A 16,488-nucleotide genomic window follows, 5' to 3' on the forward strand; every position below is an offset into this window, starting at 1 on the left:
CCAATTCATTTATTATCTTGGTCTCACGCGGCCGGTACATGTTTTTTAAAATTCTTAAATAAACTCTAGTCAGATGATTGCGTAATCAGATTACCCTAGAACTGTTGGCTAGATGCACAACGTAGAGGGCTTAAATGGACGAAGGCTCTGTTACCCTACTCTGGGTCTGGTTCGCGCTATATAAAACTCTAAATAAATAAATACGTTGTTCAATTCATTTATTATCTTGGTCTCACGCGGCCGGTACATGTTTTTTAAAATTCTTAAATAAACTCTAGTCAGATGATTGCGTAATCAGATTACCCTAGAACTGTTGGCTAGAAGCACAACGTGGTGGGCTTAAATGGACGAAGGCTCTGTTAAGTTTACAGAGGTCATCAAGAGAATTTCTTGTCTTAAGGGGTGTTTGGTGCCTGAGATCCCACATAAAAGTCTATAAACTATGGAACTCCATCCCCTTGGAATTGAAAAAAAAAAAACTATTGACATTCCCAGAGGCCCTAAAGACATGGCTTTTTTTTTTTTTTAAATAAACATGTAAGGTTATACAGATATATCATATCCTCTGCACGTTATCTTTCTCAGTAGGTTTCTATTAGGTCTTTCTTCCCTCGTGCCAAAAATTCTCAGCGCCTAGACACCTTTGGGTAGTAGAGTAGAGCGCGCTATAAAATGCAATTTCATTTCATTATCACTGTCATTGCAGAATAGCACGACCTATCAGATACCTAGCAATGTACAGCTGTTACTAGCCGTCGAATTTCTGGTTTCTGCACATACCTACACCCTTGGTAGCAAGAGCTGGCGTCAAATGTGACACACCTTTGTTGTGCACCAGTGCCTGTTTTGCCTTCATCCATAATAAGTGCTTGGGGGCAAAAATGTTGTAAAGGCAGCAGGGTGCACCAGGAATTCGAAGAATTCTGGCACTTACAGTCAACAATTAAACAAGGAGATGCGAGTGTGTCAGCCTACAGGGTGAATTAGAGGCTTAATCTGACTGGAAGGACCTGCTCTGCTAGGGCTCAGCCCTCTCTCTGTTCTACCAGCTGAGCAAAAATGTAAATAAAAATACAACAAATTAAAAAGCTGTCTTCGGTTTTTGGATCTGGTTCGCTACTGGCCAGAAGAATATAAAGACCTAAAGCTAACCCAAAAAAGCTAGCTTGATGTGGCTGTATAAAGTGAATGCCAGGGGTGGTGGTAAACGTGCCAAGGGAGGAACATACATATAGGGTCATATGGGGACAACAGGAGCACGAGCATCATCACCTGGTAGAACAGCACAGAAACAGATCAGGAAAAGAGGACTCCATCCATGAGTTATGATGACACGGCGAGTGGGAAATAGGAGCAGTCAGTGATCTGGGGCAAGAGGGTTAAGACTTCTTGGTCTCAAAGCAAGATGAGCAGCATTGAAACAATACCTCAGTGGAACAGCATGCAGACAAGAAGCACTGCTGGTGGTATGTTCATGCATCTGTAGCTTCCACATTTTAGCAAGTGATTGCTTGCAGCACCCCAATTCTCCCAGTTATATCAACACCAGACAGCAAAGTAAGGTGGTGTTAACTTATGCTGCCGTGAGACCAAATACACTTTGACTAACAGATGGCATAAGACATGCAGCGATTCACTCTCATTTGCCAACATACGCAGTATGCTCATCCACATGATGTAAGAATGAAAGAGGTGTGTATTTACCCTCCTTTGTTTGTTGAACACTGGTCAGTTCAGGGATCAAGGCTGGTGCTAATATCACTGGGTACAGCAGGTTCTTAAACTTCATCTCAATGCCTGGAATGAAACATAGAAAAGGAAATGTATTGAGGTGTATGTTCAGCCACTGTGAAGTGACCTTCTAAGTGTTCTCAAAAGAGACTTCATGGCCTCTTTGACATAAGCTTGCTCGATGGCAAAATATGACAAAGATTCAGAGTAGTACATGCCAGCAGCAGGATGGACAGGGAGAAGAGTAGAAATCACTGATACAGCCCTGCAGTGGATGACAAAGAATACAAGGACAGTGAGCAGTAACTCTGCCATGTGTCACACAACCTGAGTGATACTCACACATTGTATTGCATTCAGCTGCATACTAACACGCAGAGGAAAAGGTAATTTGTTTGTATTACAGGTTGCTCACCTCCAGTGGTGGCTGCTCAGGGTCCGAAGCGGTGTAGCGGAGGGGGGGGGGGGAGGATTCCAAAAATAAGCACAAACAAACACCCTCCCCTAAAAATACACTGTAGTAGTCGCCACGTTGCTGCTCTCCCAATCTTCTACTCCGGGGCCGGCTGGTGCACACTGTGCAGGCTTCCTGTTGCCAATCCTGACGCTGCTCTCATGCTGGGAATAGTATTCACAGCATGAGAGAAGTGCTGTGATTGGTCTAAGCAGCCCAGTTTACCGCTCAGATAGTGCCTGGGAGCCTGTGGCTTTTCCCCACCCAGCTGTGCAACACAGCCGGGTGTAGAAATGCTAAGTGTGCATGATGGCTTGGCCAGCCTACGACAGCCGGGCAAACCATCATGCGCACTTAGTAGTGCCCATCACCCCTCCTCCTCACTGTTCTCATGCTCTGCATCGCCCCGCCCCGCCCTTTAGCCTCACTGGCAGCCTGCAGGTATGAAGAAAAATAAAATGCTAATAAAATCGGTTTATTATAATTTTATTTTTAATCTGCTGCCATTTAGTGGGGCGACGCTCCTCCGCCATTCCGGAGGAGCCGCCCCTGTTCACCTCCTAATAAAGATCCATTAAAAAGAAGAGTTAGGGCAGAAGAATTATATTATATAGAAAATTATAGGTGGGTAACTGAATTACTAGGTGATTTTCACTGAGAGGTTTAGAGTGACATCAAATAGACAATGAGCGCAAAGATGAGATAGGGTGAGGATAAAAAGGCACCAGAGGGGAAGAGGTGAATGAGACACTGGAGAGAAGATAAGGAAAGAGGGTAAAGAGACCTGCGTGAGGAAAAAGGAAAGCACTGGACTGAAAAAGCATAAAATAGATTTAGAAGAGAAGAAAAGAACAGGAGAAAGAAAGACACCGAAGAGACTGAGAGACAATCGAGAGGCATTGGATAGAGGTGGAGAAGAGAAAAATACTCTAAAAATTGGATGAGGAGAAACCAATCTACAGGAGAAATAAAGAGGAGAAATAATTAAAGAGTGAGCGGAAAGAAAACCCGTGGGAGTTAAGATGAGAAAAGAAGCCACTGGACAGTTGAAGGGGAGAAAGAAATGCGGAAGAGAAAGAAGATACAGAAATACAGTGCAGGGGAAGAGGAGAAAGAATAACGGTGCAGACGGTGGGGGGCAGAAAGAGAGACCGTCTAAGGCAGATGAGAACAGTGACACTGTAAAGAGGGAGAGGAAAGAGAAGGACAGTGGACAGAGGAGAAACGGAACTACTTGGGACAGAAGGAGGAGAAAGACACTGAGGAGGAAGGAATGAAATAGACTGGAAAGCACAAGTGGACACTTGAAGACAATGGACATAGACCGAGGAGAAAGTAACACTGGTGAGAGAGTGTGGTGAAAGAGGGTTACTGCGAAAGGAAGAGCACAAAGATGCACTGAAGAGAGGAAGAAGAAAAAAGAGATGCTGCAAGAGAATAAAGAAGTTGAGGAGACATTCGATAGACAAGAAGGAGAGAGAGGCATGGTGAAGAGGGCTTGCAGAGTAATTAAGACTTATATGACACTTGACTTAACTCTCCTCCTTATCCAAAATATTCTGACCCTTAGTTAGAGAAATGAAGAGATGTCACTGCCGTGAGCACCCATAACAGTATCAAAGTGTTTGTGCTAGCACCCCTTTCACTAAGAACTTGCAATGACATTGTGCCACATTTTCAACTGATTACTTGTGTTTCTCCCTGCACACTAAGAAGACCAGTGCGGGTGTGGCAAAGAAGACAGGCAAGAGAAAGACTAGTGAGTGGAGAAGGAAAAAGAACAAAGTATAGGATGAAAGAGAAGGAAGAGAAGAAGAAATCGGGAAACACTGGGCAGAGAACGAAGCAAAAAGGAAGATTGAGTAAAATAGGAGGGAAGGGAGCACATTAAAACATTCTAGAGAAGCTAGATATTCAATAGAGGACAGGGTGGTGACAAGAAGAGCAGTGGAGTTAAAAGAGACACTGGTTTGAATAAAGGGTGTAAAAGAGAAACAAGCCAAGGCAAGAAAGAAGGTAATAATGCAAATGACACCAGAGAAGGAGATACAAGAGAGATTGAGTGGAAATAGAACTAGATGGAATAAGGGATAGAGAAAGAGTTTAATAAGGCAGGTAAGAAGGAGAGACACTAGATAGAAAGTGGAGCAAGGAAGAAGTGATAGTAAAAGGATCATATGGAGTAGGAAAACACACTTCATGTGCCTTAGTTTGTTAAATTGTGCCACACATGTCAATGGCACTGTAGTGGGTAATGGAAAAGATTTGTAATGCAACATGCAAAACCCCATTGGAGGTACACGATCTTGGTTGGCCTTCAAATTCATGATTGATGTATAGTTCTGTGGTGCAAAAATAGCAAATATGCAGATTGCATTGAATTCAAAATAAATTGAAACAGTGGGAGCACAACATGTGGCAGGGGCTTGGAATAACAGGTCAATTCACCACATAGGTCAATGGTGCAAGGTTCAGGACAAAGGTAAATATGGGAACAAAAGTATATTGCTTACAGTGGTGCAAATGTATTTGTATCAGTAACTGCATAAGCAAAGTGCCAATTGTGTTTTTGCACTAGCTGAAACTCAGATGAATGAGAGGACTCTGAGCCTTTATCTTGCTGTTATTTTAGGACTTTTTATATTACTGTCCACATCTGGATAGTGGCAGTGCCCTGTCCCATGGCCTCCCAGACTCCAGCCTGACCTCCCTTAAAGGCGGCATGTCTCATCCCGGGCTCGAAGAAAAATGACCAGACCTACCCCATCCTGACGGAACCCCACTGGCATCGTTGGTAGCCAGCACTGTCTTAAAAACCAGCTGCATCATCTACAAAGCCTGTATGACCAGCACCAATGCCTATCTGACTGAGAAGCTAAATATCACCGGTGGCTCTCGGCACCCACGCAGCCAGACCACTATCAGATTGGAGGAAAAGAAGTGTACAAAAGTACACAATAAAAAGTAACAAAACACAAGACAACAGAGCTTATCCTTCTATGCACCCAGGGCCTGGAACCAAATTCCTGTATCTATCAGGCACCTCCCAACCCTGCTCCATTTTAGGAAAGAGTTGTAGACACACCTCTGTAAAGAATACTGCCTCACAATAAAGTATAGAAGCCTACTTCTGATCATAGAATCCAACTGTCTTTTCAATCATTTGTTGGCTGTAACTTTGCTTCCTGTAAAGAGCTCGCAGCCTTTTGGCTAGGCCTGGCTCTCCAAGTTTCACATGCATGCATACCACACCACATACATTCCATCATGCGACCGAAGGCAAGTTTAATGCAAACCTGGTGAAACCAGTTAGATAACGCACCATTGCCAACTCTTTTAACAAAAGCTTAAGAATAGAAACACTTCTCTGGAGCTAGTCAGAACAAGAAATTCCCCAACAGCAGCAAACCTCATTAGGTCTGCTCAAATGGAAAAGGGCATTGACATCTAAAGAGGAACTTGCCCTGTTTTGCACTGAGCAGATTGGCATATGATAAAGGTATTTTAGTCATTATAATTGATTTAGAAACACCTGTACATGAGCAGGCAACACAGGACTTCAAATGAACCTTGTTCGCCTAATCTCTGATCCACTGTCAGATTCCTTATCCATTCGACAATGAGAGTCTCTTCAAAGGAGAATATCTTAGTATACACGCTTGCATCTTTGGTTTAATAATGACACTGCCACACCTATACTGTGAAACATGAAATGGCACTATACATTTATCACAGTTAACAGAGCAATCAAAACAACATCATTAAAGATAAACATAAAAGAAAGAGTTATCGCAGGATCCCTGGAACCATGAATAACCATCACTCACGGAGCAGTGCCACACATCTCAGTAGGCCATTGTACTTGTCCGCTGAGAATCGTAGGCACCAAGGTCATTGTATTGCCACTGTACAGCCAGAGTATGCCTTTAAAATTGGGTGTGTGAGAATAGTGTCCCCACACTTCATTAAGGATTTGAAGATGAGATAGAGTAGGGACGGTGCATCAAGGTCCAGCCAGGTCTAAACCTTCAGCCTCAATCCAAAAGGATGCATATATAATAGCGGGCTCATCCTTTTCCTGGAGGGGATGTGAGTCAGCGACACAGCAAGGTTTCTGCTCCCCCCACAGACCGTGAAGCAGTTCAACTTCCAAACTCTCTAAAAGAGGTCCTCCAAGATCATATGGTGGTTCAAGAGACCAAAGAATGGGGGAAAGAGGCAAGTATACCGCATGGTAGGGTCCCTGTTGCCTTAACACAGACCAAAAAAATTATACTATGGGAGATCCTAGCACTAGTACACAACCTCCAAACGAGCAAAGCACAACTAAAGAGGCCCTATGTTCTTTGTGTCACTGAACACACTCTAAGGGAATGCCTGGCCTCCAGGATGTCAACCCGCATAGCTAGGCTCATACTGATGTACAAATACTGCAGAAGATTTCTACTGCATCTCCTTAACAAATCAAACATATAAAATAACGAAATAAAGTGAACATGACACAATACAAAGCAGCATCCAGCATCCACCACAGATCCTGTGCCAGTGAAACAGGTAAACAGGACTTCTGTTTGAGGTACATGAATGTCCTATCGGTAAGGGGGCACCTTTTTGGGTTACATTTAAAGGGCTGGCACACTTTATTGTTGCCTAAATAATTAAATGTCATAATGTAAGGACTGCGATGAGGGACGAAATGGTCTTGGAACACTATGCACCTTCACAGTGGGTTGATCTGTGTGAAGAATAATGTGTTTCTTGCTGATGGGTGCCGAAATCAGCATAGTTACAAGCATGTTGATGTACAGGTTAAATCATGCTTGTTTGTTTTATGGTCAACTCTGGTCAAGTCCTGGTTACATTGCATGCTTTCCAAGTCCTTACCAACTTCTGTATTTCCCACCACCAGCTTGGCTTCAGGGTACTGAGATTTTAGAGAAAGCAACTCAGCAAGGCTCGATGGCTGCACCCACATGACACGTTCCCCTCTGAAACACAGCAGCTTCTGGTATTCATTTTTCTGAATCTATAAGTATAGGGAAAAAATATGATAATGTTGCATATATTACTTATAATAATCAAGAGACTATATTCACCATTACAAAAATGGGCACTGTTACACCTGACAGGCTTAGGGTGATCTTCCCCCAACTTTTTCCACCTCCCTTCATTTTCTGACCTTGTTTAAGCTGGCTTTAGGACCCTGTGCACTGCTGACCAGTGCTTAAGTGCTTGTGCTCTCTCCACTAAACATTGTAATATTGGCTTAACCCCACTTGGCATATTTAATTTACTTCTAAGTTCTAGGTAAAGTGCACTACATGTGCCCTGGCCTATGAATTAAATGCTACTAGTGAACCTGCAGCACTCCTTCTGCCACCCACTTATGTAGCCATCTTACCATGACTAAGGCCTGCCACTGCAGAGCCTGTATGTGCAGTTTTACACTGCCACTGCGACCTGGCAAGGTAACCATCTTGCCAGGCCTAAACCTTCCCTTTTTAGACATATAAGTCATCCCTAAGGTAGGCCCTGTCGAACCCTCAGGGCAGGGTGCAAAGTATTTAAAAGGCAGGACGTGTAATTTTAGGTTTTACATGTCTTTCGTTTTTCACTACTCCAAGCCTATCTCTCCCATAGGAAATCTTTGGGATTACCTTATTACAGTGTAATTCCCAATTCTGAAGAGATAGACTTTTCAAGTTCGGTGCCAATAGACTCAAAATTTAAACTCACAAATTATGATGAAGTTGGATTTTAAATTGCAGTTTAGCAAATGCCACTTTTCTAAAGTTAGCATGTACTTACTTTAGCCATTTGGTGCCTGCTGACTGTCTCTGTCCAGTCTGGATTGGGTGACAGCTGGGCTGTGTGAATTCCCTCTAGACATCCACACATAAAGGGAGCTTACGTGTGTCTTGACGGGCCTTTGTGGGAGATGGGAGGGAGAAGCTGGGCACAGCCTCACACTTACACCTGAATAGGCTGTGTCCTGTCCATACACAAAGGGAGGCATGCCCCCCTGTAGTGAGTCTGGAACCAGGGCAGTAATAGAGGACCTTTGTGTACTTCAAAGCTTTCTTTGAAGTCGTCCGCTACTTCAAAGGGACCACTGTGCATAAATAATGGATCTCGAAAACCATGACTTTAGTTCCATTCTGGACCTATGACCACTCTGCAAGGAAGATTAACTGCTGTGCTGCTGACATGACTGCCACTCTGCTGGACTACTGCTTTGCTGGACTCTTGCCGTGCTGTACTCCCCTGCTGCCTGTTGTTCATCTTCCTGGATGTTAAGGACTGTGTAACATGATACTTTAATATAGCACCTCAACCAACAAGGACATTCAGGCAACTGCCTGCAATGTTTAAACTACATTCTGTTTGAGAGTTAAATGTTCCATGTGACAGCATACAACCTGATGACATCTAAGCTAACAACTCGCTATCACACTTCCCATTTCTTCAATAAGTTATTACTACAACTAATCAACATAAACAATATGTATACGTACTATTTCAAATCTCAATATATTACAGACAGATAAAATAAACAAAGAGATATGTTTCATGTTAACTAGAAACAAAAAAGATTTAAAAATCTTAATTCACATAGTTCTTTAAATATGAAGGAACTGAACAACTTCATGTACTTCTTCTGCAAACTTCAGGCTGATTCTTACCATAATCTCTGTACACCTTTCCTCCACACACTCGAACCTGAAGATCTGCCTCAATGTTCTCATTTACAGTTGCACCAGATTTTGTACTACCACTCGACTATTTTTTAATATTCTTCCATCCTTAACTTTTACTACATTCCTGAAACATTTCGTCACTTGAATGGGTTTGATATACTTGGACCAAGACGCACAACCAACTGGAGCTTTGATCTGGACCCAATCCTCACACACAACTCACTAAGCTTTACTCTTTTCCTTTCATCATGTTTTTCATTTTTCTCTTGTAAATCCAACTCAAGATGCCTTCATGCTCCAATGCCATTGTATTTTATTGTCTTTGTCTCAATCAATCTAGCTAGGGCACAACAAAGTATTCGGTGATCTACCTTTGAATAATTTAACTTGAGATTTCTGTGTAGTAGAATGTGGTGTCATGAGGTATGCAGTAAGACATTTCTGTAACTATTTTGTTCAATTTAGAGAATTCACTTTTGATAACTGTATGTTCTCCTTTATCACTATATTAAACCTTTCTATAGTTCCTTTTGTTTCAGGATGATAAACAGAACACTTTTTGTGTTCTATACCACATGACTCGAGAACATCTTCCATCACCTTAGAGCAAAACGTTGGCCCATTATCAGTTAGTAGCGATTTTGGAAAAGTTTCCCTTTTAAACACCTCTTGAAAAATGGGATTATACTTTCAGTGGTTATTTCCCTTACACAAGAAACTTCCCCCCATCTAGAGTGCAAATCCATAATTACCAACAAGAAAGGAATATTTCGCTCACCTCTTAATGGCCCCACTATATTAATGGCAACTTCTTACCATGAACTTTCCTGTAACTTCAGCCATACCATTGGCATTGTACGTGGTGTCAACACCTTATCACTATTCCTACATTGTATACCATCTCTAACTGCACGTTGAATACATAAGTCCATCCCTATCCACCAGAAATTAGCTCATAACCTTTCCTTGGTTTTTACAATCCCTATGTGACCTTGATGTGCCTCCTCAGTTAATTTCCCTCTCAAAGAACTTGGAGATATCAATTTTGCCCCTCTCAATAATATGCCCCTGTCCATGCCAACTAATCAAAAACATTAAGCCATGATTTTGACAATGTTTTCCCGATTTCTTTACCTGACTGTAGTTTTTGTACAATTTCCAAGAAGTCATCATCTTTCTTCATTACTTTTTCTACACTCCTTTTGTAGGACATCCCATCAAGATCTCACACACATCAAATGATTCTTCTTCTTGAACATCCTCTAAAATCTCAACTTCTTCTATACTTCTCACTAATCTGGATAAACAACCTGCTGTCAAATTACTAATGCTAGGAACATGTTCGACCACAAAATCAAAATCCTGCAGAGCCACAACCCATCTCCTGATCCTTGATGACATAAAATCTAGACCTTTCTTTTGAAATATCTCCTTCAATGGTTTATGATCTGTGTCAACTCTAAAATGAGTCCCCCAAATAAACTTGTGAAACTTATTCAGTGCCCAGTATATAGCCAATGCCTTCCTCTGCACAATGGAATTATTCAATTCTGCCCCTCATAATCTCCGAGAAGCACAGGCAATCAACTGTTCCTCACATCTCTTTTTGGCTTCAGTAATGCCCCTAGATCTTTACAACTCGCATCAGTAACTATCATTGTTTCTTCTCCAAGTACAAAAGCCTGTAAATTAGACACATTTTGCAATTCTCTTTTTAAATTATCCAACTCATTCTGACACTCCAAGGTCCACTTAAACTCCATATTCTTCACCAGTCATAGTCTCATTTTGTTTGATTTATCTGCCAGGTTCTGGATAAACTTCCCATATTATTCCACCATGCCAAGAAATTGAACCACTTATTCCTTAATACATGGTGCAGCTAAATTAGAAATAGTGTCCACTAATTCTTGCTTTGGTGCTGCACCCCTTCCTGAAATTAAATGACTCAAATAGTTAACCTCTTGCACGGCAAATTTAGATTTTTCTCTTTTCAGGGTCAAACCAGCAAAAATGTCACTCCCGCCAATGTAGAAACTCTCTCATCAATATTGGGGAGAGGAAATGTATATACCACCACTTCCATGTTTAAAGCTTTTAAAATCTACACACAACCTACTATCCCCATTAGCCTTCTTGGCTACTACAATTGGTGCCAGCCACTCTGTGGCTTCTTCTGATGTTTTGATCTTTTGTTGTAGCAATCTTCCTAGCTCTAGTTCCACATTTCCCTGTAATGCCACAGGTACCCTCATAACTTTATTGTTGCTTTTCCCCGCCGTCTTCAGTCTAATACAGTGCTTGTACCCTTTTAAATAACCTAACGCCTTTCTAAATAAAGCTGGAAATTCAGATACAAAATCACAAAAAATAGATTCTACTTTTTGTACTTGCACTTGGAAAACAGCATTTGGATTAAAAGTAACTTCAAATAAACATTGATGGGGCCACCCAAATAGACCATCCCCTTTTTCAGCTACATATGCGTTTCCAACCGTATATTTAGTTCCCAATTCAATACATGCATCATAATATCCCATCATGCTTATTGGTTGTCCACAATAACCCCCAGGCTTTATATCCATGGTATGTAACTGATTCTAAACTTGAAAGCACCGTTCATAGGTGTCTTTCGATATAATAGTTAAGTGCGAGCATAAGTCAAACTTCATTTTCAGTTCCACTCCTTCAATCTTTACCATACTACTTGGATGTTTTTGTTGAGATCCTTCAATTTGAAAGACAATATTCTGTGAGATTTCCTTTACTTCCTTTTTCTCTTCCATCCACTGCCCTATTTCTGCAACATTTCTGAAAATTACCCTTCTTGCCACAACTAATACAAGGCTGGACACGATTTAGCATCTGCTCTTTGGCCACTTCTACCACAGCAAAAACACTCTCCAGAAGATCTGTTTTCCCAAGTAGACTTATAACGATTTTCTTTTATTAACTCCTTTGTTACACTTTTTTTATTCTTTATCATACAAACAGTCTCCTCACTTTTCTCTGTGTTAGATCTTAACTTATTCTTCCACCTTTCAATTCCAACACACATTTTAGCATGTGCTCCACATTTTTTTTGCGACCAGAATTACTTCTTCCAATGGTGGCTCATTTTTGAGCCACAGCTCCTCTCTAATTTAGTCATCCTTGCATCATAAACAAACTGGTCTGTGATCCGTTCTTCTCTTGAACCACCAAATTTGCATGTTGCAGCTAATTTAGGAGGACGTGTAATATACTCTTCAAACAATTCATCACCACCCTGTTCTCGAAGCCCAAAATAGTAGTGTTCCATGATCGTGCTCATTCTGGATAGATAATGCGGATCTAGTTTTGTAAAACATACTTCAAATTCATTACGTCCTCTTTGCTCTTCTGCACTTAGTTCTGGCAAAGCATATCTCCTTTCTGCACTTAAATTGGTTCCAGAAACCTGAGCATAATGCTCAAAGATTGTCTTCCACTTACTCCATTTTATTGTTGGTTCACATGGACTACTTAAGAAAAACGTTTTTGGTGTTACATTTTGCATTGTCACAACTCACTTTAAGACTGTGAACTTCTTGCAAATATAAGACTATACTGCTGATTAAAATGTAGTCCAAAGTGATGTACGTATATCTCTATGGATACTGGCGGTAAACACGCGCAGTTCATTTTACCATGGGTTTACCCTGGGTGGGTACCAGGTTAGGAGACTCTCCCACAGTAAAAGGTCACAAATCGGGTGATCAGAAAGCAAAAACTCTAGGCGGATTATATGGTCAGAACCACCTTCTCACACTCAATGCATCCAGCTAATTCCTATGGGAAAGAAACAGCCACTATGCATGGGTATTCTTTACCTAGTCAGTGGAAACAAATGATAAGGGGTTCTGACCAGACACCCTACTCGCCAGTTGTCCGCTACCTCTGATGACTTACGCTGGTTGTCAGCTGTTAAGACCACCAATCGCACCCAGCCATGAGACCACCTCTCCCTACAGGGACCCCAGACTGCACTAAAACCCTTCTGGTTCTAGGTTGGAGGCATCTTGGTGACTAATTTTCTACATGGACTGAGCAGAACTAGGCCTACCTAGGCCTACCCTTGCGCTGGGTCATGCAACACTGCCCCCACCACTCCTCTGGACAAGGGTACAGTGCCTCAGCACTGATGCCTCCACAAGGGATAGGTCTAGAAATTATCACCCGGTTCACTGGATGGTCCCCCTTCTGGAGTTTATTCAACTAATTTCCTGCTTTTTCCTGTGTCCCCTTGCGGAGACGCATCCTTGGCCCTTGGTCTGGCCCTCGTGTAGGACCTCAGACCAGCCTCACCCCTCCTCAGGCAGAGTTGGGAGTGTCACAGTGAGGGTGCCTCATCAGACAGCCCACAGCTCCCTTCCCCCTTGGTAGCTCCACAGGGAAAGCACCCCGGTAACCTAGACCCTATCCGTGTTCTCCACTGTGAGAACAGGACCTGTGTACCCTTTTCTCTGAGAGAGGCGCTCTGCTCTCAAAGTACCTTTGGAGAGCTCGTGGGCCCTGAGTTAGCTGCATCCAGGCCCACCTCTAGAAGACATCTTCAGTCTGCCTGTAGCGATTCGGGAGACCGTCCAGGCACCCTCACAATCCCTTGTTGGTCTCCACCACCCCAGTCTGAAGCACAGGGTTCCTTTACTTAAGATGGGGCCTAACAAGCTTCTGGGTGGTACTACTATATTCAGAAGTCTGCCAGGCCCGTCCACACCGGGCTGCCTAATTAACAGCTCCCAACAACAGCCTCGGACAGAAGTGTCTACCAGCTTGCTGGACCACTGCGGGTAGAACCACCTTCTGCACATTGCTGGGAGGACACCCTCCACCTGCCACCTTAAAGGGTCGCCAGGGCCAAACCCCAGTGCTGGTACACCTACAGTGCCCAAGGCAGGAGTCTGCACAGTAAAGGCTTCTGCCGCCTATTACTCATCAACTGCGCAGAGTGCCCCCAAAAGCATGTGGCCTCCTGCCCTCCTCCTTGTCCTGGGTTGTGACCCCACAGGACCTACCTGAGTGGTCACTCGGCCAGGCACTGCCTCAGTCGCCACATCAGGTTCAAAACAACATGCTCAAGGATGACATCCTTTTTCTTCCTTGGGTAACCACCTACCCTACCCTGACACATCAGGGTCCACTACTAACCCTCCTCCTGGAAACTAAGTAGCCCATCACCCCCTCTCAGATCCCCTCAGGGTCAGTTTCTTATCCCACCTACGGAGCCTAGGGGCTACCACTGGGCCACCTATCTCGGGACCTACCCTCCTTTGAGGCCTCCCTGTACTATGGAGCACCCCTGGGTTGCTCACATTCCCCACTAGATAACCTGTGGGGACTGCTGGAACCAAAAATTTCTCGCACCCTCCTACCACCATGGGAAAATTTCTCGGGGGTCCCCCACCGCGGGAGCCCAACAGGGTGTCACTACATATGGTAAAAAAAAAAAACTCCCTCTACACCCTTCCAGTGGTTTTGGACTATGCAAATGGTCTGAAAATATTTGGGGGGAGAATGACTAGCTGGAACCCCCTTCTTTGGAAATCTGCCCGGCCCTTAACAAGTGTGGGAATTTTCCAGGTCCCACAATCACCTCCAAGCCCCAAGAAGTCAAGTCCACCCTCTACACCCCATTCCGTGGTGTTGGTATCAGTTGCTGTCCCTAAACCTTTAGAGAAAGCACCCTCCTTATGCAAGCCTGGTGTGTGTAGAGTCAGGGTTCAAAGCGTACACTATGGCCTGGAACAACTTTATGTAAACATTTCTTTGAAAGCCCTTCCCCGGCATCCTGCCCTTTGTAAATACAAACTAGTCATAACAACACAGATAAAACATTGACCCTACATTTCTTCACATGACAGATGTGTGCATGGGGGCTTTCCTTTCTCATACCTTTAGTTCACATGATCAAACCTTTCAACCCTTCTCGGAGCCCTGCACTCTAATATTTGCTCAATAATTCATAGGTAATGTGTGGCAAAACTGGACTTATCGAATGCTATCAATGCGCACCAGAATGGGATACGTTGTTTCCTGCCGCTGAACCCAATGATGGAAAAAAAGTAATTAGTTGTGTGGCCTGCAGAAGTAATAGGTCTATGTCTGTCCTCCACTGGGAACCAAATACCCCATTGTTGTGCTTGCCTCTCATAGGGTAGTGTTGCAGAGTAGTCCAAGGCCTACTCAAGGGAGGTGGTGTGGGCTAGTATTCACCATTCACAGATACTCAATAATAACCCTCAATAAATGAATGTTAAGTCTGTGTTTTCCTTTAGAAAAAGGAAAAACACATTTATTAAGCACATTACTCAATATTATGCAGCAATTTATTAATATACATAAGCTGATGGAATAACTTTTGGATGACATTGCGTAAACATTCTTACACATGCCTAAAGAGGGGTGGGGTCTAGTACCACAACTTGCATGTCTAAACATTATCTTGTCCCTAAATGCCACAGGTTGAACATTACTTGGAATAAGAACACTTAATACTGGCACCAAAGCGAGTGACTGTCCACCTCATTAGTTCAACAAGCATTTCACCGTAGGAATAAATGCAATAAGTACATATAACCATGACTGAGGGCACCTAATACTAGCAATAAAGCACACAAACTTTAATCACGAGTGGCTGTCAGTCTCAGTATGCAAATAAAGCATTATCAAGAATTCCTGTCAAGGAATGACTGGGAAAGTAGTAATACAATTGTCACATTTCTAATTACAATACTGTGCAATTATAAACAGTCACTTAGAAGGTGCTCCATTCTTGGGCGTCAAAGGAGGAAATTGCGCTGTTGCACTCCTTGCGTGAGCAAGGGGGGCCTAGGACCCTATCCCTGGGCCCTGTGAAGAGGAGGAAATGAGGGTGCACTATTGAGCTCACACATGATGGCGGGAGACAAGAAGTGAGCCGGCAGTCCAGCAAGTGTCTGCCCGCAGGCATTTTGGCGCCAGTAGGGGAGTCCGTCAAGGATGCATACTCGCCCCATTTCTGTGTACCCTTTGTAAAAAACAGGCTTAAACGGGCTCTTCTCAAAGTGCAGACTGATTGCCCAAGGGTGGGAGGTAGATTGCTTCCAATTTTATTGTATGCTGATGATGCGGTTCTCATGGCGCGTACTGCAGTGGGATTGCAGCCAATACTGGACAAGTTTGTTTCTTTTATGGACTGTGTGGACCTTGTTGTAAACTATGTTGTGGTACTTGGTCCACGGTCTACCAGTTCTAAAACTTTAAAGATGGGAAATTGCACATTAGCCAAAGTGTCAACTTTTACTTGTATCTGGGTGCTATTTGATGTGAGTAAGAATTGGAAGCCCTTTTATTGAGGAAAGGAGATGGGAGCTTGTTACGGCCACGGGGCAATTGCGAGTTTTGCCCAGAGGTTTGGCTCTTGGTCTTTGAGCACCTTGGTCAAGCTTTATCGGGCCAAGTGTGTCTCCAAGTTCTATATGGGTGTGAGGTATAGGGATATAGTATGGTTGATAAGATACAGTTTGCAGAAAATATATTTCCAAGATACATTCTGCAATTAACGAAAAGTACCCCGTCCTCCTCTGTTCATGAACAGCTTAGTGT

At 43.1% G+C, this 16,488-nt stretch overlaps 1 protein-coding gene across 2 annotated transcripts in view; it reads right to left on the reverse strand.

Moving 5' to 3' along the window:
* Positions 1 to 16,488, reverse strand: part of LOC146821941 (xanthine dehydrogenase/oxidase-like) — a 452,547-nt gene that overhangs the window by 222,269 nt on the left and 213,790 nt on the right. For both annotated transcript variants that reach the window (XM_085613026.1, XM_085613027.1), the window contains exons 9-10: positions 7,070 to 7,211; positions 1,705 to 1,797 (exon numbers count right to left, since the gene is read on the reverse strand). In XM_085613026.1, coding sequence (XP_085469152.1) covers positions 1,705 to 1,797; positions 7,070 to 7,211 — 235 coding nt within the window. The remainder of the gene's footprint in view (positions 1 to 1,704; positions 1,798 to 7,069; positions 7,212 to 16,488) is intronic.

Source organism: Triturus cristatus, chromosome 6 (assembly GCF_964204655.1).
Source record: "Triturus cristatus chromosome 6, aTriCri1.1, whole genome shotgun sequence".
Lineage (NCBI taxonomy): Eukaryota > Metazoa > Chordata > Amphibia > Caudata > Salamandridae > Triturus > Triturus cristatus.